The sequence below is a fragment of the Tursiops truncatus genome, chromosome 5 (assembly GCF_011762595.2).
Source record: "Tursiops truncatus isolate mTurTru1 chromosome 5, mTurTru1.mat.Y, whole genome shotgun sequence".
NCBI lineage: Eukaryota > Metazoa > Chordata > Mammalia > Artiodactyla > Delphinidae > Tursiops > Tursiops truncatus.
In genome coordinates, this window is record NC_047038.1 from 137,030,168 (window position 1) to 137,056,171 (window position 26,004).

The 26,004-nt window shown below is 42.7% G+C and overlaps 1 protein-coding gene and 1 long non-coding RNA gene across 6 annotated transcripts in view; one reads left to right on the top strand and one right to left on the bottom strand.

The window, feature by feature from the left end:
• Positions 1 to 23,752, bottom strand: part of GUCY1B1 (guanylate cyclase 1 soluble subunit beta 1) — a 47,662-nt gene extending 23,910 nt beyond the window's left edge. The window contains exons 1-4 of one of the 4 annotated variants that reach the window (XM_033857428.2): positions 23,627 to 23,752; positions 22,989 to 23,062; positions 9,921 to 10,021; positions 8,293 to 8,411 (exon numbers count right to left, since the gene is read on the bottom strand). In XM_033857428.2, the coding sequence (XP_033713319.1) occupies positions 8,293 to 8,411; positions 9,921 to 10,021; positions 22,989 to 23,062; positions 23,627 to 23,629 (297 nt within the window). In that variant the 5' untranslated portion in view covers positions 23,630 to 23,752. The other 3 variants (XM_073805630.1, XM_033857429.2, XM_073805629.1) reach the window with 3 other exon arrangements.
• On the top strand, positions 33 to 11,704 carry LOC141278834 (uncharacterized). 2 transcript variants are annotated; one of them, XR_012332225.1, is made up of 6 exons: positions 33 to 101; positions 5,420 to 5,531; positions 7,815 to 7,914; positions 8,532 to 8,612; positions 10,026 to 10,137; positions 11,610 to 11,704. It is a non-coding gene; the product is annotated as an uncharacterized lncRNA (long non-coding RNA). The 2 variants fall into 2 exon arrangements; XR_012332224.1 differs by lacking the exon at positions 7,815 to 7,914.
• Positions 23,753 to 26,004: the final 2,252 nt, after the last annotated feature.

Here is a 26,004-nt window from a genome sequence, read left to right on the forward strand (position 1 = left end):
ATAATTGTTTGCAGGAACCTCAAAGGCCACAACAAAGATACTCAAAATAGCCAAGAGAAAAACCTTGTCTGTCTATATTTTATAACACCATCTATACAAAGGTAATTATTCGTCCACATGGTTGTAGCAATATATTTTGGAAAACAAAATATATTTTCAATTAAAACTGGTTTTGTTTTATTTCTAAATATACCCATGGAGGTGGCTATACAAAGAAAAGAGCTGAATGGCTAGTTACAAAGAAGTACACAAATAAGAGAAAGAAAAAAATATAAACGCATGTATTTCTGCACAAGTAGATTCCCAGGAAACAGTAAAGCAAACCTCAAATACGCTTTCACGTCATTCTCCTTAGCTTTGTGACACTAGGAAACAGGAAAGGAACAGAGAGCAGGTTCATTCATCTATTTTGCCTCAAGATGCCAAAAGGCTGGTCTGAGGTTGCCATTTCATTTCTCTGAATGTCCTGGTATCACTTTACTGCTTTTTCTACAAGCAAGATGAATGTACTGTTTCTCAGGAATTCTGCTACTTATAAGTCCTCCAGCCTTTATCATTTACAGAAGAAAAAACTAGTGCTGGCGTCCTGGGATTTAGTACACCCCACAGATTTAGGACCAAAAGAGACTTTATTAATCCTTTGAGAAATATTACTTTGAAGTTCCATATTTTTAAAGATCTTGGAATGCTTCAAAATAAATGCAAAATTTCTCTTTGTACTATGCATGGCACAAATAAGCTTATACATACTTACAGAGGCAAAGTTTTCCGGGAATTAACGACCTCATTCCCGTTTCCAGGGCATCTAATTAAAAATTCCTAAATGATGCACACAAATGGGTGTAGTAAGACCCTGCCTTGAAAGTGTTGAGAGAGAGAGAGAGAGATTTTTCAGCATTCAAGAACCCTTATTCTAGGGAGGTCCCCGGCGGCCTGGTGGTTAGGATTCCGGGCTTTCACTGCCGTGGCCTGGGTTCAGTCCGCGGTCGGGGAGCTGAGACCCCGCAAACACTCAGCCAGAGTAGCATGGCCAAAAAAATCAATTAACTAATTAAAAGAAAAAAAGAACCCTTATTCTAGGGGATGGGGAGAAGGGAGCTGTCTGTGTTACTTGAGAGCATTACTGCAGTCAAGAGCTGGAAAGAATCTTAAAACTCAGTCACTGCAAACCTCCCTGTTTTTAAGGAAAGAGGATGAGGGACAGCATTTCCTTTCTTTCTATTCCTCACACTTCTGAAAAGCAAGACCAACATCAATACTTACTTGTGAGAGTCGTGCACTTTGAAAAGCATTTTAAGTTTCAGAAGCAAGATGTTATGTTAGAATCTGAATGTGAATAACGGAAACGAGCAAGACGCAGATGAAGCGGAAAAGTCACCCCTACATACCGGGAAGCAGCAGGTCCGGAAGTGGAAGAGTCACCCCTACATACCGGGAAGCAGCAGGTCCGGAAGTGGACAAGTCACCCCTACATACTGGGAAGCAGCAGGTCCAGGCGTGAGTAGCAGAAAAGTCACCCCTACACACCGGGAAGCAGCAGGTCCGGGCGTGAGTAGCACGAGCTCACAGCAAGTAAGGGGCAACGTTTAATGATACTTTTGTGCCTTTTCTACTTAAAGCTGCTCCTTGAGAAACAGCCTTCCAACCGAAAAGCTACAGGGAATCTTTTTTAAAAGAAATAATGTAAGGCCTTATTTAAAAAGAAATTGTACCAGAGTCACTAAAAATATTTAAATGGTGATATTTTTAAAACTACTTATAGTTATCATTACCATCCTCTCAAGAGAAAATTTAATTTTTTAAAAAAAAGGCAAAGAGTCATAGAATTACCTGTGTAAGCTATTTCACTTATCATAATACTGCCTTTAAATTCATGTTTAAAAAAATCTCGTTCATATACAACTTCTGACAATCGATATCTTGTAAAATTGTGAAAATATATACGAGTTATTCAAAGAAAAAGTTCTTAGAATTCTAAAATATTATCTTCCTTCAAGAGTTCTAGCATGTCGACTTTAAAATTGCAGATGCCAACTAAGGGATGTCACTCCTCACCTGGTTCTACAAGAATTTAGTCATTGAGCCCCTGCAGTTGCTGACCTTCAATACACCCAGGAAAGAATTCAGAGTGAAGATCAGGGATGAAAAAAATGTTAGCACAGGCCCTCAGGTAGTTAGGAAATTCTGATGAGCCTGGATTCTTGCATCTTCCGCCAGTCAGAAAAGCACTAAAGCCATTAACTAAGATCCCTGCTCCTGGTGGCCAGCAGACACCTGGTACCGAGACGTGCGCCTGACTGCACATACCCCTTCACCGACACCACATACACACTGACCTGCCCCTTCCATCTGTGCCACGGTTTCTCAGAGTCACCCGAGAGGCTGTGTCCCTGGCTACAGTCCTCAGCAAGACACCGAATCAACTCATGGCTCTCACATTGTGCGTTTTTTTTTTTCAGGTAGACACAGGTTATAGAAATTGGTGTTTGGGATTTTGAGAAAAGCTCTTCTTGAAATTCAGAAGTTAAAAATAAAATGAATGGTGCATTTTTTTCTAAGAAACATTATAAATAATTTAGGGAAATATTAGAATTTCACAGCTGTTCAGGAAAAATCCCATTTCCCGAAATAACACTTTGCACAAACATTGAAGACTTTCCGATCAGCCATCAACCCCAGATTGCTCCTGGCGGGCTGGCCAAATTACAGTGTAGTCTTTTAGAAGCCAAACCCTGGAGCCGACACAGATTGAAGAAGATCCCGTTGCAGGCTGAACAAAGGCCCTGGCAGAAGACTCTGAGGTCTATGAACTGGGAAAGTAAGTGAAAACGCCACCAAACCCAAAGTAGTGGAAGAAGCCAGTGTTTCCAGTGACCGATGACAGAATATTTGTTTGCTTATTCCACTGAGATTCCTATGCATGTTTAAGCAGGCTCATAATTTAAATCCTGACTGGTCTCTAAGATTGCACATTGCTCCTTTATTTTTCAATAGTCAGCTTTCCACGCTCATTTAGGTTTCATTTTACCTCTGTAAAATTATTGGGGAAGTAAAAAATATATAACATAATAAATAACAAGACACCACTGGAAATGAATCAGTAGCCCTGCTGTGGACTGACTTGGGTTCCAGACCCAGAGGTCGTATACCATCTTATCTCTTCAAACATGGACAACTCAAAGCTCTACTCATCCATCCGTAAATACAGGTACACATGTACACACACACACACTAACACAGACACAAAACATAAAAGGAAAAACCACACACAGAGTGCTGTCCCAATTATCCACCGCTGCATATCAAAGCACCCCAAACTTACTGGCTTAACACGCTAATATTATTTCTCATGGTTTTGTGGGCTGTCTGGACTCAGGTGGGAAGTCCACTCGGGTTGGAGTGAGACAGGCTGGGACGGACTCATCGTAACAGCTGAGAGCGCAGCCAGCAGCGCTGTCCGAGGGCCTGCACAGGCCCCTCCTGTGGCTTGGGCGTCTCGTGTCACGGGCTGGGTTCCTACAGGGAACCTCCCAAGAGCAAATGTTCCCAGATACTCAGATGGGAACTTTAAGAGTTCTTATGAACTAGCCTAGGAAGTATCAGAATGTTACTTCTGCCATATTCTACTGGCCAAATCATCACTAAAGCCAACCCAGATCCAGGGGAAGGGGACTCCACCCTTTCATGGGGGAGCGGCACAGCCACACTGCAGCAGAGCGTGTGAGATGGGAGACATCGGTGTGGCTAGCTGGGGAAAAGACAATCTGCAGTAATGCAACAGGGCATCCGAAAGTAAAGGGGAGCGTGACTTAGGCCGGGAATACCATCAGACTGGACATTCCTTACCAGCTGTATGTTTTATGGGGCTTTCAAGTCCCATCTGTTCTCTGCATTCTTTTAATCAATACACTAGAAGCTTCAGATAGAAATTTACTACAGCAGCAGCATGAAACCACACTTTATTCCTAAATTAAGAATAAGAAAGCGGCAGAATAGGGAAAAAATTCTTGCTGAAATATAGTCTTACCTTTAAGACAATAAATCCAGATAAAATGTGTAAAATCCAAAAATCTAAATCAAAATGTCTTCCTATTCTTGTTTATCTCTTTTTTTTCTTCTCTACTTATTATTTTATTTTATTTTATTGGCCACACCACATGTGGGATCTTAGTTCCCTGACCAGGGATCGAACCCCCTGTACCCCCGGCATTGGGAGCACAGAGTCTTAACCACTAGACCACCAGGGAAGTCCCTTGTTTAACTCTTTTTGATAAATCATGTTTTCGGTTGCTAACTCAGCAAAAGGATAATAATTAATTGCAAGGACTATCTACTTTTATCAATAGTCCACAAACTGATGGTTTCATAGGACATTTAACAAAAATCAATTCCAAATTGTGTGATGTCTTTGGAAGAATAATGTTTCTAAAAAGTTTCCTCTAAAACCTATATTTTATTACATTATCCATTTAAGATGTGTAGCTCTTTTCGTGAAAGTCTTGAGGTAGACTAAAAATAGGCATGATGTAAAAATTCTTAAAATGACTTTGAAAATGCAAGGGAGAGCGTGTAAGCAGAGCCGGGAATTTGCTATTGGCAGCAAAGCCTTTCAAAGGAGAACTGTCCATTATTCAAGCTGGTAAATTGTTAAATTGTTTAAGTTCACTAATCAAAGGAAATGACAAAATCCATGAGAGAAACAAACATTTTTCCGGAACTAAACTACAGATACTATCTATACAGCATCTCCTTGAGTATAAAATGTGCATAAAGGAACAGAGGTATTATCTGGACAATACAGCCTGGGCCAAGTTAAAAGTATACACATAGAACTCAGAATTAACTAATTCTACCATTTGAAGACTCTTTATTGACTGCCTGTTATATGCTGTGCCTGGTACTCAGAAAACTTAAAAATTATTTCAAGAAAAGCAAAAATATGTATATTTAATAGGGAGTCGCTGTTAATAATGTATCCCACTGAGAGGCCGGGAGAGACGCCCCCCAAGGAAGCCCTCCTCAGAAGGATGGGAGTGGATGAAGGAACCCAGCCTGACGCATGGCCAGTGGTCTCCCGTGGTACAATCTCAGTAACTATTTTCTTGTTGCCTGAGAGCCTCAGATGGAAATATTAGAACAAACATTTTAAAAGGTTCAACAGATACAAGTAATGTCACTTGTATGTTAATGAATAAACAGTAATATGCCACGCCCGCATGAAGAAGAAATTGGTCTAGAGTGTGTCTATTCGTCTATATTTCAATCTATAATCAATCTCTAAACAAAGTTATATAGCCTCACTCAAAATGGGTTATTATTATTCTTAATAAAAAATTAATCTTGAGCTATTGGGGTATTCGCTTCCTATTTTTGTATAAACATCAAATATTCATTTTAAAAAATGTTCTTTCATTCCCAGATAAAGTCTGTGATGATACCATCATTAAGAGACTATACACGACCTCTGGCCTCATGGCATTTACATTCCAGCCCCAAACAGGAAATGATCTACGGTGCGAGACCTCCTATGGGTGAGGAAATAGATGTACTGTGAAAACATGAGAAATGTCAGTTCCCTGATTCAAACAGGGTAGAGCCAGGAGAGAGGAGGGGAGCCTTCCTGGAAGAAGTAATTTGACCAGCAGGATGACGAGGACAGGTCCAGCTGAAAAGGACCAGGAACAGTGTTGCAGACAAAGGGAAGAGCAGGTGCAAAAGCTCAGAGGACAGAGAGAGCAAGTTTGAAAAAAAAAAAAAAACGTTCTGGAAGAAGTCCTGTTTGGCTGGGCTGGGGGGAGCGTAAGAGGAGAGACAGACGGGGATGTGAGTAGTTTCAATTATTTTAATTGCTTTTTACATTTCCAATGAGCAATTGGGAATCACTGAAGGGTTTAAGCAAGTAACTGATGGGAGGAGATTTATGTGCATTTCAGAAAAGTCACTAGTTATAGAATGGAGAGGAGATGGAGGGGTCATGCAGAGAGATGGGGAAACCGATCCGTCACTGTATATAATGGTAGACTGTCCCACGGAAGGGTAGGGAAATGAAGAAAAGTGGTAGGATTCTGAAAATTCAGTACTTACGACGTAGAGTCTAAGGATTTAGTGACTGTGTAAAGTCAGGTGGTGAAGGACAAAAATAATCTTTTAACTATCCTTAGAATAAAGCCCAGTTTATCTAACTCTTTAAAGTCTACCGTGAAGAATGTTTTATTATTTTATGTAATGAAGAACATCAATTTTTAAATGCAAGCTAGGATCTTAAAACAATTTAAGAAAATCAGTTGCTTTATTTCATAGTCAGTTTTACAGAAAAACGGTCCATTTAATTTGTTTGTAATTAGCCTACTCATAACACAAATATCTACTTTTAAGAAAAGCAGTATGTTAATGTAGCCAATTTGCCATTAAGATATTAATTTCAAAACCAGGAAAAAAAACGATTCAATCAAAAATAGACAATACTGATGAAAACTTTACAGTATTCTAACTTTCCAGTTTCCTCATTGTTCGCACTGGCACTGAAAGAAAAAAATACAATAAAATCGTGTGTAATTTAAAGGTATATTAACTAAAACTGCCTATTGACTTTGAGGAAAACAGACTCAGGACTATTTAAAATAATGCTGCCCAGGGAAAATAAAAGGCATTAACAGCCATTAAGGCAAGTCACAAATATTAGTCTTCAGGTCATGTTAAATTTTCTAGTGGCCATGTTTAGAAAAGGAAAAAGAGCCGCGTGAAATAAACGTCAATGATACATTTTCATATAGCTCAGCGTTTCCAAACTTTTGCCATTTCACCATGTAATCGACATGAACTAGGTACGAGCTATTTGCATTCTTTTCGAAGCCTGGTGTGTTTTACCCAGAGCACGTTTCACAGGCTGAGCGTTCACGTGGAGACCATCCTGCCGGGCAGGGCAGCTCTAGAACAGGAGAAACCTCCGGAGCTGCCCATCCTCTGCTGTCCCACTACACACCTAGCAGTCGGTCACAATGAGTAAAGGGTAAAAAAAAAAAAAAAAAAAAAAGTAAACCGTTTGTTGACACAGATGTGGCCACTGACAATGTTAAAATTAAGGGAGAGGAACTGCAACTGAAACTTAGCTGAGGTGACAGCAGTCAACAGAAGTATTAAAAATGGAAATGTATTCAAAACCCCCAAATCCCAAACTACTTGTACATCTCAAACTTTAATCCATGTAAAGTAATCCATTTAGATACAACCTGTTAAAGGTTAATTTAAGTACCTCCTGGCAGCTACTTCGTTTGGAAGTGGCAGCTTTTTCGGACACCAGTAGTTTCGTAAATCCATGGCAGGGACCACAAACCAGCTTCCATCTTGATTTAAGGCTGTTTTTAGTTTATAAGGAAAATGTCACTATGTAAACCACCACCATTTTGATTAAACACTACAGTCCTTATTTCGGCTGTTAAAGCAGTAATGCAGCCGGATCGCAAGCAGTTTACATTCCCCCCAAACTGGGCTCAGGTTCAGCTAGTACTGCATTGACATCATTTTCCAGCAAGACCTGGCTGCTTTCAGCGGCCAGTTTAGAAACATCCTTTACAAACAACCACATAACATTCAATGTTAACACATTTCAAGAAGAGGGTCTCACAAATGCCTGTGCTTAAAATAGGGCAGTCAATCCCAAAATAGTCTCCCACCTAATGTGTCATTTGCTAGTATAATAAAAAAATAATAATAATAAGGTAATTTTAACAAGAAGACAAAGGCCTTTGACGTCATTATTTACCTTTGACTTCACCTGAGACTGACTTTGGACGATTTCCTATTTTCCTCTCCAGAGTAGACTGACTAATATGTAACCGGCAGCAATGGTTCTCAAACTTGTTTTGGTGGCCGGCACTTTCTCCGAAACAGCGAGCTTCAGGTAGAACATCACAGGTACTGATACACTCTTTAATTACGCTATGCAAACTCGGAGTGACTTGCAAGTAGAAAGTAAGCCCACGTTATATACATAAAACCACAGCTACTAGCACAAAGAACTAGTTTTAAAAAGGCAGCTGCAAAGATCACAACATGTTGAGTCTTTCAGAGCCCACTACTTTACAACTTAAGTATTCAGCATCAGTACCAAAAATTAAAGGAAAAATGCTACAATGTATTCAAGACCATCCAATAATGATTATTTTACGTGAATGAGGAAAAATGTCACTATGATTCCATTTCAGCAGTTAGACGCTCATCCAGCTGGCTGCATAAAAGGATTCTAGAGACTACATTGGAAAATGAAAACCTCCAGGACCTCGAACTGCTCACCTGCAGAAATTCTCTGACATTAGATCCCAGCACACGCAGGATTGTGTCGTAACCAGATTCTTGGCAAAAGACGAAAAACATCTTCCCAAACATTTGGAGGATTTCTCCAGCATTGAGATCTAGTTTATAGATTTGAGAGGCAACAGAAAGAAAATATATTAGAGACGGAAAATTGTTAGTGGGAGGAATGAAGACAAGTGCATAATAAAAAATGTTAAATATCCTCAATTTCTGTGCAGAGTGAACAGATCACAGGAAACACATCTGGCCAGGAAAATACAATGAAATCTGAGAAGACAGCGTATTGACGTGTTAACAGGGTAAGTCTGTACTTACAGCAAAGCAGTTTCTCAGCTTGCATGACAAAATTTTGAGCTTTTTTAAACTTATACTTAAGGTATAACCTACTTTTTCCAAAAAAATACAGAAGGATCTTGAAAATCATCAAGAATGCACATGATAATATTGTGGTGCAAAATTATTTTTCTTTATATAAATATCCATATTTAATAACTCGGTTGCATACAGTATGTACCCTAAGACCCTGTGTTTTTCTTAATATTCAATTATAAATATTTCCTAAAATTTTAAACTTTTTCTTAATATCAATTTTAATCACTATTTTATCCAACACAGATATGCAACAATTTATTTCACCAATGCCTGCTTGTTCAAAATGTAGGCTTTTCCAATTTTTGATAATGTAAGTAACTCTGAAATGAAAACACACATAAATCTTAATGTTAATAAATCTAATCATTTCTTTAAGAAAAATTTCTAAAGGATTTGAACATTTTTTAAAAGATTTTGACTGATGACGCAAAATTATCCTCGGAAAAAACTCTTATCTTACCAACAGATTTTAAATGTGCACCATTTCCTCTTTAACTCTACCCTTGACTACACTAGATATTTTTTTTAATTGCCAAATTTGTATAAAAATTATTTCACATTTGTGTCAATTCTGATTACCAATAAGGCAAGATATTTTTCTTCTTATTATTAACAATTTACCATACTTTTGTTTTTGGTAATTCTTGTATCCTGCAAAAGGTAGCACTTGCTCTTCTAGCTGTATTTGACAAAGCCAAAAACCATCCATCTAGTCTATCCGACCTGCAGCCTAGCTGTAAATTAAGTGCCACGAGGATGCGAGATACTACTCTGAGAACAACATTTTTCCCATGAAGTTTTTTTTTTGGACTTTGCCTTCCTTGCATGAGTTTTGCCTGATGCAGACCTCAGTTTGTTTCTTTTATCAATACCTAACAAAACCGGTGATTACAACAGAGATTTGGAGATAATATTTTCTTTATTCTACACTTTTGAAATTACTGTGCTGTTGACATGGCAACATTAAATTATTATATTATTAACTTATTACATTAAGTATCGATACTTTTTTTCCTTCCTCAACACATGGCTTTTTGTGGGGAGGGGCAGAGAGCTCCTCTCTTCTCTAAAGAGTCTGTAAAAAGAGCAGTGGGACTCAGTGTGGCCTGAGGCTAACATTACACGTGACTGGGCCCCAGTGGGGCTGGGCAGCACGCGTCCTGCGCAGCTCACACCGCGACCTTGGGCCACGCATGCCTTTGGACGTCTACGGTGGCGAGTCACATTTAACTTACTGAGGACTTTGCTTGCGGCAGCAACCAGATCATATGTTTTAGAATCTTCGTATATTATTCGGACAAGAAACTGCCCTTCTTCATCTAACTGTGCCTCTCTTCTAGAAAACAAAAAGAAGACAGACAAATAAAAGAACAGCTACAATGATCATATAAGAAATGGCTGCATATCTGGAACAGAATTTACTTTTGGCAAATTTGGTTAAATCAGTGACAGGTACCTAAAAGTCTAGTGATTGCAAAGATCTTACTTCACATCCCCCTCCCCAAATTAAAAATGATATATTTAAGTATGTTTTAACAAGATTAACATTTGTATAGTACTCTAATGCCCAATACCATGCCTGATATTAAATATGATCATGAAATAACTTTTGGTGAAATAAGCAGCAAATATGTGTTGAGTCCCTCTATGTGCCAGGCACAGTTAGAGGCACTAGGGATACAGCCTTTAGTAGGAGAGAGTACCAACCTCTTGGAACAAATGTATTCTAGGAGGGGAGACAGAAGGGCATAAAACTAAGATAGAACTAAGATATACATACACACACACACACACACACACACACACACACACACACACGCACACATATAATAATGGCAAGTAGTCTGGAGAAAAGTAAAACTGAGCAAGGGGGTAAGGGACTCAAGTACGACAGCCGGAAGCATCACTGAGAAGCTGGCAATGGAGTCAAGTGCGAAGCATGCCTGCAGGGAGCCCTGAGCAGCCTGGGAGCCCCGGACAGGGGAAGAGTAGGTGAGAGCGCTGGCAGGGGCAGCCCAGGGCCTTGGAGGAGGAGCAGAAGCTTCAGTGAGGGGACGGATCCTAGGGCTGCACAGAGCATGGATGGAAGGCATATAGGACGGAGCAAGGTGACAGCAAGGTCAGAGCAAGGACAAAGAGAGGACACAGCAAGGTCACAGCAATGACAGAGCAACGTCAGAGCAAGGACAAAGGCAGAAAGGTCATAGCAAGGTCACAGCAAGGACAGAGCAACATCAGAGCAAGGACAAAGAGAGGACACAGCAAAGGCATAGCAAGGACAGAGCAAGGTCAGAGCAAGGTCAGAGCAATGCACAGCAAGGACAGAGCAAGGTCACAGTAAGGACAAAGCAAGGTCACAGCAAGGACAAAGAGAGGACACAGCAAGGACAGAGCAATGTCACAGCAAGGTCAGAGCAAAGACAGAAAGGTCATAGCAAGGACAGAGCAAGGCCACAGCAAGGAGACCAGGTTAGAGGCCACCGGGACATTCAGGCGAGAAAGGCCCGTGACCTGAGTTGGGGTGAAAGCAGTGGAGGGAGGGAAGTGGCCCAGATCCTGGTGTACAAGAAGGTTCCACGTGGCTCGCCGATGAAACGGACGCAGGACGTGAGAGAAGGGAAGGACACAAGGATGACACTGAGGTTTTGGCCGGAGCAGCCAGAAGGATGTTGCCACCAGAGGCTGAACTGGGACAGACGGCTGGCCGTGGACCAAGGGGTAAGGCCCGGAGCTCTGTATTAAACACGTGAAGTTTGAGGTGCCCGGTGGACAGGTAGCATTGTCCACCACATCCTCAGCGTGGTAAGTGCAGTAACTCAAAATACACGCAGGATTTAGTGACAGGAAATCACAGCTGTCAGTTAAATAGTGGTCATGGTTATATATTCATTTTGATGGGATTTAACTTGTTTTTCTCAAACTAGTGTCTAAACGGGAGGAGAAATCCATCGTTCAAAACACTGCCTGCCCTGGAAGAGCGCAGCCGAGGTCCCAGACACCCCGTCCACATGAGATGCACAAAAACGGGCGGCTCGGGGAGAACGTAACTGGGTGACGTTTCACCACATCGCGGGGCGGGGGGGTGCTCCTCCGCACCGCCTGGCAGCCTCCTGCCTTCTGCCCCTCGGAAGTGGGGCTGCCACAGTGGCCGCCCGTGGCTGTGACACCAGTGTCTGCTCCAAATGGCCGCACAGCTTGGGTCCAGGGAGGATGGACATTTCTTCAAACACCCTGTGTTCTTCAGAGCAGTCCAATTATTTGCCTGCGGTTACGCGTAACAGTGCACGTGGGGGGAAGAGCATGATTTTGGTGGGCACGAAGACGTGAATTTCAGAGCCCAGGATTTCCTAGTCGAATGAACTTGGACAAATCACATAAAGCATGTGAGCATTAAAACCCCTCTCTCTTGGGGGAAAGAAGGATTGGGAGTTTGGGGTTAGCAGATGTAAACTATTATATACAGAATGAATAAACAACAAGGTCCTGCTGTAGAGCACAGGGAACTATATTCAATATCCCGTGACAAACCGTAATGGAAAAGAATAGGAAAAAGAATGTATATATGTGTAGAACTGAATCTCTCTGCTGTACAGCAGAAATTCACATTGTAAATCAACTATATATACTTCAATAAAATTGTTTTCTAAAACCCTCTCTTCCACAATGGGAGAAATAATATACCCCACCTTCCACAGCTGTAGTGAGATGAAAAGGGCAAAAGTGTGTTCTAAGCCGCTGAAGCATTTTATGTATATAACCGATATGTATAACTGATGACCGCAGTGCTTGCCATGCCTAAAATCAAAGAGCTACACACAAGCTGTGAAACTCTCCCCTCGGCCGAACATACGCTGCTGTTAAGTGAAAGGAACACATCTTCAAAACTGCAAGTCTTTTTAATACCAAAAGTCAGTGAAATATTCCCAAATCATGAAAATAGAATGTAAAAACACTTACTTATCTTTTGATAAATGCTATTGTGTAACTTACACATTCTAATTTCTAACTGTATAAAAATATAAAGTATATGAAATGAAAAACTTAAAACAATCCTCCACTATCCTGAGACAACCACCGCTGGTATATTCAGGTTGCTTATGCTTGAAAATAATTGCGTATATAACACACACCAGATCACAATGCTTTAAAACCTCCTTTAGTGACTTAACTGTTTGACGGACACCTTTTCATGTCAATAAATATACCTTTCTGTACCTTGACTACATAAAATTGCATTGGTTAGGCACACTGAAGTTTTAGTAGATATTAAATTCCTTTTATTTTTTCACAAGTCCAAACAAAATGTTGTGATGAATACCTTTGTAGCATTATTTATACTTCTATGTAAAAATTCTAGATTTAGAGTTAAATTAAATTCTAATTTATACTAGAATAAATTCCTAGGAAAGAAATTACTGATTTGTAGGATACGGAGAGTCTAATTTTTCTCATTTTGTCACTACCATTTTATTATGAAACAGCATTGGTCTGCAGATTGGAATTCTGAAGCCTCTGATTTAGGGCCTTCTAATAAAATATAAATAAATTTTAATTAAATATATAATAGAGGACAAATTAACTCATGCTCTCACTATGCCCTATTCTTTTTCTTCCAACTGAGATAAATCAAATGACATAGTTTTTGTAATGAACTCAGTTTCTCAGAAACAGTCACCAATTCATAACCGTTAAACAGAATACAAAGTTCTTTTGCACAAAATAGAGAAATGGCCATTTCCCTAGAAATCCCCTAACCATGAGTCAATGCATTCCCTCTTTTCTTTCTCTTGCTTTAATAAAATAAGCGCCCGTATCTTTTAAGCTTCACTTCCTGGAATAATCAGCCCAACATGCTCCCAGGAGGGAGGCTGAGATATAAATTAAACAGCAGTACATGAAAGGAAATAATCGTCTTCTCAAAAATCTCACACTAAATTCCAATAAATTATTCAAAATGATTAGAATTCCTTATTTACATTTGTCTTAGAAATCTTTGGGAACTCTGGGTCACCCTTTGGGTCCTTTTCCCCCTGGGGGACGAGTCTTGCCACAAATAACTGAACACTATTATGCTCCAAGCCCTTTCTGAGCACTTTTAATAGATGAATGAACGAAACAGATGAAGATTCCTGCCTTCAAAGAGCTTTACATTTCAGCAGATGGAAACAAACAACAAGCACGTATCATTATATTCACGTATTATCATATTTATATATTATGTTTACATAATATATATGCACTTTTATAATTTATTACGAGGTGATAAATGCTACAAAAGAAAGGAGATCAGGATAAACGGGTGAGGGGAGGGCAGCGGAGGAGGGGCAGTATGCAAGGTTAAGCTGACCACAAGAGGCTTCCTGAAGCTACCTCTCAGCGAAGGGTCCAGAGGCAACACTTTCACCTCTGGGACCTCGTCTCTCTGGACCCAACGCACGTCCTTCTGCAGCCCATTCTTCAGACTCTTCCCTTTTCGGGGTAAAAGCTAATTGGAGATACTGCAAACACTTACCGACAACTGGTCTGCTCCATTACACTGAACAGGAGAATTTACAGAGCCAAAGCAGTCATACCCCAAAATTAATTTCTGGCAATACAGCCATTGAAGCCAGTAGACATTCTGAGTGAGTGTCTCTCAATTCTCAACACTGCTTTTCTTCTAACTTGGAGGTAAACTTAGGTGCGTTCAGACTCTTTGTTGTCAAATGTTTCGGCCTCCAGAGAGCACAGTCGTGATAACAATAATCTCTCAGTTGTACCTGTTCTTTGAGGGAAGAAAATTTTTTCACCAGCTGCCTGAAATCACAGAGGGTGACCAACAAATGAAAGAAAGGTTGGGAAGTAAGCTACTATTCGGATTACATAAACACCGTACATAATTCAGGTAACATCCCCTTATACTTCTCTATCCCTCATTTTGTCACCCCATAACTTTCAAGTTTTTTTTTCCTCCTTAAAAGCAAAGTAAAGGATGACTCAAATATACACATACAACATTTCTAACAATATTTGACTTATTTTCTTGATATGTAGAATTCCTTTTGTGCTTAAATTATCCAAATTCAGCCATGCACACGACCAAATTTTCTAGACTCATTCATTATTCAGAGTATATTTTTGGGGCAGCAATTTTGTTTAGAATGTTGCGTTACACAAGACAATTATATAATTCCCCGTTATTTAAATTACATGCGGTTTACATGTGAGGAAAACACAGGCTTCTCTGAGAAACATGATTGAAAATTTTCCCCAAAATGAAACACTTTGGACATGTTTTTTTTTTTCCCCCAATAATTTTTAGTTGACAAAAAAGACCATATCAAGCCATAGGCAAACTGGATTAAAATGTATTCAACGCTGTTCATCTATCAAATGGCAACCGATGAAACACTATCATCAAATATCTTGCTGTGTGTGTGATTACACTCTGTTGTTTCCCATTATGACCGTAACAACCCCCCGGATAAACCCAGACGACTACAGTCTCCCACTGTTCCCAAATAGTGGGACTGACCGTAGCCTGTGTTATCTTTCCCTGTACACTTAACAACTGTGTTTGGTGGTTAAGCATTAGATCTTTCTACTTGGATCCCTGAAAGAGGTCAGCAGACAATAATAAATATTTAGAGAAGGTTTAGTCTTAAGTTTGCCTAGGTGAGGTGGGGTGAGGTAAAAAGGCGCTTTCCTTGACCATCAAGTAAACCCAGATGGAAAGAAGCTCAAGTGCTTTCAACCCAGGTCACAGTCTCGCCGTGCACACGCCGGAGAGGAAGGACCCCACACGCACCGCCCCGAGGATGGGCGCGCTCGCCTCTCACAGGCAGAACCGCGCCACCTGGGGCCGTGCTGGTGGCAGACGAATCTAGGGAGAAGGCCTCCCACATTCGATGTCCCGAACATCTAACTGACAGTAGTCAGCAGCTGAAGACGACGAAGGCGGGAGGACGAGGAAACGGCGAGTGGAAGCAGCGGGGACAGCGCGGGGAGAGGTTCCCACTCAGCATCCGAGCAGTTAAGCTAAGGTTGCACTGAGTGTGCCGCTTAGCGGACAGGATTTCTTGCCTCAGACAGCCAAACCCAAACAGGCGCCACCTCTCCCAAGAGCTTTAAAAATAAAGCTCTAACCTGCACCTGGAAACAAAACCAGAAATAACTCTTCTATACATGTGTAGCCATACGAAGTATTTGAAAATTGAGTCTGTATACGTGAAAAAAATGTTCCCAGTAGCAGTTCATTTCCTACTTACTTTTAGAGGTGGCTATTCGTTGGAATTTAAACTGATCATTTATTTACACAAATTACCTTTCCCCAAAAGGGTCGCAGCTATTTTTATTATGGTGGGGGTTTTATGGTTTTGTTTTTTTAATCACTGGTGCCTAACCCAGATACCTGGGTTACAGCATGCACTCTGTGAATGTGTGCGTGTTTGAAAAGAAGTGAATGAATGAATGAAATACATTTCCCTCCACGTGTTTCCAAACTCCCTACCAAAAATCAATCACATGTTACCGGCAGTTCAGAGTTTGTTTTCAAACTTGGGAATTTTTTTATTTAAAGTTGTCAGAAGTATCCAGGCAGCATTTCTCACAACTCCATACCTACGGAGATATTCCTTATCTTCAAAATGTGAATGTACAAAACTGAATTCATATTCTGACACTGAGCTCCTGCTATTATTATACACCTTTCAAGGAAGTTTAGGATACTACAGAGACTGCTGCCTAGTAGGTAAAGAAGCTTCCCAGCGAGGTACGAAAACGGGAATTCTTAGATGGGACAGGCTGAACACAGGAGTTTCAAAATAAGGTCTGGTCTCAGGCAGAAAAGGTCAACACACGTCAAACGATCAACCTGACCAACGACAGCTCCCAGGGGTGCAGATCCTGTAAAAACCATTATCCCAGCACATGCTGTATTAAAGACAGTATGCAGATATCGTCGTGACGATAAATCCTAGGACGGTCCATTTTAGGGAGAGGTAAGGACGTTCAAGGCTGGGTTGTGTCCATCTGGTATTAAAATTAAAACCTCCCACCACAAAACAAGGCAATTACGATGTATGACACCTGAAAATTAAAATTTTACATCCCTTTATTCGGAGCGGCTGTGAAGCATTAACTACCTCTCCATTTTCAACAGCACAATCGCCAATTCCCAAAGTCTGCGTCCCCAAAGGAGAGACTAAGTTTAGGGGGTTTGGAGAAGAGAGGCCTCCTGCTTGGACCCCCTTCCAGTTGGTGAAGGTCAGTCCTCTCAAGCCAGTGTCTTCACTCATCCAAGCCCTATAAACGGTGACAGTCACGTTCTCACAAGTGACACGGATTTAGACAAAGTACCACTCTGGATACATCATGGTATTTTTTTTCTGGCTGTGTCCAGCTTGCCATGAGACAGCCTCCTAAGTAAACTGCCCCAGCTCTGGAAACACAATCACAAACATTTCAAAGGAGCTCTCGGCAGCAGCTTCATCACACCAGAGTCCCTCAGCCCTGTGTGTCCTTGACCCTGAGCACAGCGGCCCAGAGCGCTTCCAGAACTACATAAACTGCTCAGAATTTCTGAGGCTCTGATTTTCTTTAGTAGAGGTCCTGTTCCTGAATAAAACCGCCTGTAAAAACATAACAGCCACAAGCACCTGGCAAGCACGTGAAAACAAAAACAAAGATGGTAGTAGTAACGCACATATATGTTGCCCATTTCCTTGCTAAACTGTCTTTGGAAAATCGGAAAGGAGAAGCTCCTTAAGTCCTTGTTTGGGGAAAAGCACATAATATGATCATTACAAGCCTATCTGGGTCCAAATCTCTGCTCTGATGATTGACAAATGAGTGGCCTGAGGCAGGCGTTTAAAGTCTTGAAGACTCAGTTCCCTTATTTATGAAATAGAACAAATCTATCTTCTACGGTGGATGTGAGGATTAGGTGAGTTAACAAGTACAAAGCTTTTAGGACCACTACTGCGGAACATGTGGTAAGTGTCCAACATGTATGAGCTGTTACATTCAACACTGAAGGTCCTGGTGAGCATTCTCATCTGGTTTTTAAATTTAATTTCAGCATCACAAACGTCTACTTACAGTCTATGATACTGACTTTACAACAGCACCTTTGAGACACTTGCTAAAGGATTCAATCTTGCCCTGAATCCAACCCAACGGTGTCTTGGGGTTTATGAAACTGGTAATCCAACAGCAGTGTTCTTAATCCTTTTATTATATCCATGTGTGAACGCTGACCCTCCCAAAAAGAGACGTTATAATTTACTGCTACATCTTCTGCCTTTGTTAATATCAGAAATGCCCATCTCAACGGAGCTTATATTTTATTAAATAGTAGTTGAAGATGTCACCATTCTGACATAATAAATCCTGGTTACAGAAAAAAAATATTGAGTGTGATGAATATACACGTGCTCTATTCTCTGGAAATTAAAAAATGAAAGATAATTCATATATATATTATAGATAGATAGATACAGAGAGAAAGAAGGCTTCTGCTAGTTACAGATGCTAGACTTTAGTGAGATAAGACAGCTGTTCATCAAATAATACTACAAATAAGTAATTATAAACTTGTGCATGTTCTATGAAGGAAAAGTACAGCTGTGGAGGTGAAAGAGGTCTTCCCTTAAGAAGTAAGATTTGTCTTGCCATCTCAAAGCTGGGAAGTATTTCCATTTGCAGGACAGAGTGAGGCATGCGGAGAGGGACCCTACTGAGCACAGGTGTCCTCCCTCCTGGACGGGAAAGGCCAGCCTGGCTGAGGAACTGACCCCCGGCCCATGAGGGTGCTGAGAGTAAGCGGGCCGTGTGGACTGAAAGGTCCCACGTTTGGGTGATCTGAAGACTGACCACAAAGACTTTCAATAGAGGAACAAATCATTCTGCAATTTACAAGTACACCTAATCCATACATCATACACCTTAAACTTACACAATGTTATGGGCCAATTACATCTCAATAAAGCTGGGAAAAAAATTGAGGTAGAAAGGCCTTTCTTATTTCAAATGGGTATTGTGGCACTCATGTGAAATTAAAGAGGAAAGGACTTTGGAAATTTTAAACAGCTTTTATAATAAAAAGTACTGTTAATATTTTAAGACCTACTTGAGCGAGAATATAGGAAGGTATAGAAATTGAATTATATCGCCTCAGGAATAGGAAAATCTGATTAAAACATGGCAAAATGTGGTCCACTATTTGGTTTTAATTTGTTTTGACAAAATGATTAAGAGCATATGGAAGCAACCTAAGTGTCCATTAACAGAGGAATGGATAAACAAGATACGGTAGATATACACAATGGAATATTACTCAGCCACGAAAGAGGACGGAATAATGCCATTTGCAACAACATGGATGGACCTGGCGGGTATTACGCTTAGCGAAATAATGCACTACAGAAAATGAAAGACAGATACTGTATGTTACCACTTATATATGGGATCTAAAAAATGAAACAAACTAATTACTGATTTTTTAAAAGAGCATATGCTGCATCTTCAAAAACAGCACACTTAGAGGGACGTGGCATGTGGATTCAACGGATTACTCTTATGTAGGCGGAGCTGGGGAAGGGACGAGCTGAAAAACTGGATCTAGAGTGAAAATCGTTAACAGCTACCATTTATTAAACAGTTATTTATCGAGAACTGTGTTGAGCGCTTTACAGGCATCATTCAACATATGACAACCCCATGAAGTAGTTATTATCTGTTTCCTTGTAGAGTTGAGTCTTGGAAAGTTTAGGCAACTGGGAAAGTCGCATAACCAGCTTACAGCCACGTGTTTGCTTATATGAACTATAATGATTAATTCGTGATTAGCAAATTCAAGTAGATGCATTCGTTTCAAAACTGGAAGATCAGAATATGCTATCCAACAGCCAAATGCTTCCATGTTTGAGTTACAGGCAGAAAAATCAAGATATAATAAGATTAGAAATATCCTGATATCTCTAGACTCGATCTGAAAGCAAGGATTATGTCAAACATTTTCCCATCCTCACTGCCCGAACACTAGACTGTGCTCCTTAAAACTAAGCTTAACTAGAGAATGGAAGCAGGTTTGAGTCACTGAATGAAAAAGTACGCTGCCCTGCTATAGATAAATCTCCCAACACATACCAAACACGTCTGCGTTCTTTCCACAGGGAAGTAATCATCTTCCTGGCGGCCTTCTAAAGGAACACACTCCAATATTTATCAACTAACAGTGTCATTACTCCACTTGCAAATCACATACCAAGATTCTGGACCCAGTAATTTGATGCAAAGCGAGCGCAGCCAGGGCCGACGGCAGGGTGACAGAGACGGTCATCAAATCCAGTATTTAGGTGCTTTTCTAATACGTATATCCTGACTTGATGTTCTTCCTGAAATGGTGACCGATATTTCTCATCCCTTAGGACCCACGGCTCCCAGAAAGGGCCGTCTCAAAACTGAAGGGACGCCAACACAAGATCTGAGGTAGATCCAGAGGTCTCTTTGACTTTCTTTACATATATTTATGGTCTAGATCAGAGGCGCAAACTACAGTCTCTGGGTCAAATCTCAACCAACACTGGTTTCTGCTCTTTGGGGATCTAAGAGTGGCTTTTCCATTTTTTAAGTGGTTACCCTTCAATGGTTACACAGGTACGCATAATATCATCAATATTGACTCGTGGTCTGAAGCACCTAAAACATTTACTATTCTGCCCTTTAAGGGAAAGTTTGCTGACCCTCAGTCTTGACCATTTTTCATTTTCTTACAAAGAGGAATTTAAAACTGTTGTGAAATGGTTATATTGTTGGTAACAGTGTAAGTGGGTACGGAGTTTATAATGAAGCATTTCTGGCTCTAACCCACTTAGGATTTTCTGTCTGGAATCTGTTACTCAGGATTTTACTTGTCCTTAAATGTTTGGCATATACTTTCTGAAGAAGGATGGATGGCCACTTCCTCCTAAACCAAAACAGTATTCTATGAAATTTTATAAACGTCAATTTAGACAGTTTCTCACAGAGCAAAACGGAAGCTACAGGAGACTGGAATTTACTGAGACAAAAACGTTTTCTTTCATATATTCAGTTTCCATAAAAAGGTAAACCTGAAAGTATCTTGGACCAGTGACTGCAGCAACCCTCCCTGGAGCAGATGGTGAGGTCAGAGGAGGACTCAGCATCTCCAGGGAGCATTTTAAACTTAAACCCTGCCAACCTCTCCTGTCCTGCCCTCCGGCAGTGAGAATCTCTAAATACTCCTCCAGGGAGCACACGGTGATCCCTCAGGGGTCCTGACAGTGAGCTGTTCTGAGGTCCTCCATGCAGGGAGCTCAGCAAGGTTCTCTCGTCCAGATACTACAGCATATCCAAGACGAGATGGGCTCCCCCCAAGAGGGATGCTGAGACAAAAGAGAACCCAACTTAACACCTGGATTGCCAACACTAGTATAACCAATGGCATTTCTCTTGCAGGGGCACACGATCCTTGAGGTCATTTTGTAGGAAAAAGATCCATGATTTGCTTCACTTTACCAGAAAAAAAAGATGTTTTGTATGATTTAAATTATTAGCACTTAAACAGATGAAGGATACTGCTTGATGCTACTTAAAAATAAATTCATGAGTTAGACGATATTGATGTTTAATTCAAAATTAATACATTTTTTAAAGGAAAATGAAACAACATTCTTAGCGCGATTTGGTAGAGTTAAGTTCTCACATCGAGGGGATTTGTAAATTTTTAGATATTTTTTTACCTTCTCTGTGGAAAATACGGCCAACATAAACAAATCACTCGATACTTTAATTTTTAAATTTCCGACACATTTCCCTATGAGGTATGATTTTTCATTTCTGTATTTGACAGTGATTGAAACTGATAATGGGTAAGACACACGTTCTAAATCCAATAAACATACATAAGACTGTTTCACCACAATAGCCATCCTGTGCTCTCAAAATTCTAAACATATTCATTGCCATCGCACATCCACCGGGAAATTTGGGGACTTCTAGCTTACGGATGAGACATTACCACGTGGGAGATATATATGATGCTTTCATACCTTCACAGAGAAAGCGGCTTAAAAACAATCCTACACTGAGGTTACATCTGTTTAACATCTTCTCTTGATGCCTGCTTTCTCTATAACTCTGTCTACGAAGAAACATAAAAATTATGAAGGTATTAATAAGGTGGATAGAAAGTTCAAATCCCAAAGTAAGCTTTAGTGCCTAGATTCTCATTTGATTGAACCACATAACTCTCAAATCCCCACTTCTCTTTATAAGAAGTAGATGTGCTCCGTGGGCAACATAAGTGGCTTATGGAACCTGAAACAATGCTCAAGGGTACAGACCCGAGGGGAGGAAAAGCTGCATTCTACTGCTTAATATTTAATCCTGGGCATTTCCTCGGAAACAGATCTGTAGAAGAAATCACTATCGCGGAACTGCATGATAGAGCCTGCTGGCATTCACTGCCACTAGCTGTAATACATTTAGGAGCATACAGCATAAAGCATCACCTACGTGACGCAACAGAAGGAAATCCGTGAGCACAGGCAACGAGAGTGAATAACAGTAAGGTATTCTCTGTCCACAGGGGAAAACACCCTCTCTCCCTCTGGTTGCCTGTGGCAGTCGCACTGCTGTCCCAGGATGCAAATCCAGATAGTACTGGGTGTCGGTGTGGCGACTTGGCTGCGGTCATCCATACACGTTACACGCAAATTTCACCAGAGTGAGAGGGAGAAAAGGAGAGAGCGCTGCTGGACTGCAACGCTCAGGGGTCCACAGGGACGATGCCCCGGTCGCTGCAGCAGGTCTAAACTCCCAGTGGCTGCGGTATTTCCGCGCACGTGCAGAGCACTGGGCTCACAGCTCTGGACAGAAACTAGGGTGCCCTCCTACCGCTGACAGCCTTCACCACAGCAGAAACCAGACGTAAAAGACGGGGGGGGGGTACGGGAGAGGCGGGGGGCGGGAGAGGTGTCCCTTCGTTTCAGGGGGAAAAACGCGCTCGGCTCACAGTTGCTCAGAAGGGAGTGTCCGCAGCCCGGAAAAGCGTCCCTGCCGGGCGTGCCTGCGAGGTGTGCAAAGGGCCCGCGAGCCGGTCTCGGTCCGCTTGCGAGGCCCCGCCATCCCCGGGGCCTCTCCACTTGGGAGCCGCCGGGGCGCGGACAGCGCGTTCCCACGCCCGCCGGGGCGGAGGCCGCGCGACCCCGGGCTCCTTCCCGCCCGCCCCTCCCGGCCGGCTCCGAGCGTGGGAGCGCGGCGGCCCCGGGCAGGAAGCGGGGCGGCGGGCACGCACTTACTTGATGTCCTCCCACACCTCCGGACCGTAGTTGCGGATCACCAGCAGCTCCAAAGCGTGATTCACGAACCCGTACTGCGGGGCCAAGGAGAGCCGAGCGTCAGGGACCGGCTGCGGGGCAAGGCGCCGCGCCCGCTACCCCGCCCCCAGCTTCTGCCTCCTCCGCCGATGCTCGGCCGGGGGGCGCGGGAGCGGGGGAAGGGCGGCCCCGGCGCCGGACGCGCGCAGAGCCCTTCGGTCACCGTGCTCCCCACCCCCAGGCCGCCGAGAAGTGCTGGGCCTCCCGAGGGGGCGCGAGCCCGCCCCCTCCCCGGCCGCCGGCCGCCTGAGACGGGCGCCCCCCGCCTCGGCCGCGCGCCCCCTGCCCGAGCTCGGGAGGCCGCGCGCACCCTGCCCGAGCTCGGGAGGCCGCGCGCACCCTGCCCGAGCTCGGGAGGCCGCGCGCGGTGTGGACTCCGGGAAGCCGGACACCGGTCGCCCCCGCCGCGACCCCGGCCGTTCCGGTCTGCCGGCTCCGGACGCCGGCGAGCCGCCAGGCTGCCCCGGGTCCCCGCGCGTCCGCGGCGCTCGGCCGGTCCCCTCGGCGGCCAGGCCCCACCGGCCGGCGGGACGCGCGGCCCGGGCGCCGAGAGCACTCACCATGATGTCCGCGCCCGCTCGGCCGAGCGACCCAAGCGGCGGCGCCCTGCGCGCCCCGACGCCGCCCCCGCAGCGCCCGCGCGCCGAGCCCCCGGCTGCCGCCGCCCCCCGCCTCCCGACCAATCCGCGGCCGCGCAGCGCAGGGAATTCGGTGTCTGCGGTGCCGCCCCTCCCGCTGACGAGCTTTCGTTTGAGGCCGCGGCAGGGACGGCGGAGCAGCCGCAGCGGCTCCGCGCACCAATTCTGGGGCGGGGAGATGCAGCTGCTGCGTCCTCCCACCAAACGTGTTCTTATGCAGAGGTCTGCCCCGGGGGGGAGCACCTACTAATAAGGAGGGGTGTGTGCGTGTGTGTGCAGACTAAGGAGGGTGTGCGTGTGTGTGTGCGTGTGTGTGTGCGCAGACTGAGGGTGGGCGTGTGCAGACTAAGGGTGTGCGTGTGTGTGTGTGTGTGTGTGTGTGTGTGTGTGTGTGTGTGTGTGTCTATCTTGCAACGCACACGCCTTGAAAGGAATACGCCCTCGTGGCCAGCATCCTCCTGTTTAGTGTAGTGCTGCAGATAAACGTTTCCTCTGTGGCCTGTGCCCTCAACATCGTTTATAGCAAACTGAAAGCTAGTAAAACTGCGCTCATCACGTTTCACTTTTCGTCAATGAGACTAGTTGAGAGAGCTAAAATTGTCAGTAACATAGTTTGGATGAGCGTCGTGTCAACCAGATCTGCCCGTTACTCAACTGCCCTGCCAGGTCCAGGGGGCGCTGGACTCCATCCGGGTGGGACACCTGACCCCGCACCACAGCCAGGAGCCACGACTCCAGGGAGTCCGCAGCTGGCCACAATTTGGCCTCTGTTGCACATTCTCCGAGGGAACTGCTGAACTGGAAAAGGCCGGGTACCAAACGAGCAGACTTTTAATTAATCTACTTCCGGTCTCCGTTCTACCAGGCACTTAGGTTAGTTACTGCCCCGAGCTCCACCGCGGAGAGAAGATGACCGAGCAGGAACTGTCTGCTGGTTAACACTCTGTGCCCGAGATGCATGGACACGGTTGACTAGTGTTAGGTCAAGAGTGAGGAAGGAAAGACAAGCCGTGCTTCCAGGCACCAGTCTCACTGGAGCCAAGAAGCCAGGATGAGATTCTATGAGGAGAATAGAGAAAAATGTCAAAGCAATAAAAATTGTACTGACGTCTGTACCCAGAGACGGATGTTGAAACGTAATTGACACAGAAATGCTATATAGCAGACAAATAAGACAACAACCTATAAAAGTACTAATTTCTATCACTAATGGTGGATTTTTTAAATAAGTTAGAGGCTTTCATACCTTATATAATTATTAAAATACTAAACTGTTATTTAATATTAACTACAAATTTTTAACCATTAAAATAGCCCATTACTCTATGCAATCATAAAAAAGCTAGCTACATATTGATAAGAAAGATGCATTGTTGAATAAACACGTGGCACATGTATGTAATCACCTTCAATTTTTTAATATATAAAATCATTGTATAGAGTAAGGTGCTATTTGGATAATAAGAGCACACACATTGCTATAAACATAACCTTCTGGGAAGATGCCTAGGAAAGCTTTGAGATGACTATTGTCTGTAATTAGAACCAGTGGCTGGAGGAACCAAGATTTTTACTTTTTGTATCATGACCTTCTGTACCTTTTTATTTTTTTCTATGCAGATATAATATTTTATTTAAAAATTTTTTTGGAGTATAGTTGATTTACAGAGTTCTGTTAGTTTCAGGTGTACAGCAAAGGGAATCAGTTATACGTATACATATATCCACTCTTTTTTAGATTCTTTTCCCATACAGGCCATTACAGGGTATTGAGTAGAGTTCCCTGTGCTGTACAGTAGGTTCTTGTTAGTTATCTGTTTTATATATAGTAGTGTGTATATGTCAATCCTAATCTCCCAACTTATCCTTCCCCTTCCCTTACCCCCGGTACCCATAAGTTTATTTTCTACGTCTGTAACTCTCTTTCCGTTTCGTAGATAAGTTCATTTGTACCCATTTTCTATATTCCACATATAAGCGATATCATGTGATATTTGTCTTTCTCTGTCTGACTTACTTCACTCAGTATGATAATCTCTAGGTCCATCCATGTTGCTGCAAATGGCATTATTTCGTTCTTTTTTATGGCTGGGTAATATTCCACTGTATATATGTACCACATCTTCTTTATCCATTCCTCTGCTGATGGACATTTAGGTTGCTTCCATGTCCTGGCTATGGTCAATAATGCTGCAGTGAACATTGGGGTGCATGTGTCTTTTTGAATTATGAGAAAAGACAGTCTCTTCAATAGCGGTGCTGGGAAAACTGGACAGCTAATGTAAAAGAATGAAATTAGA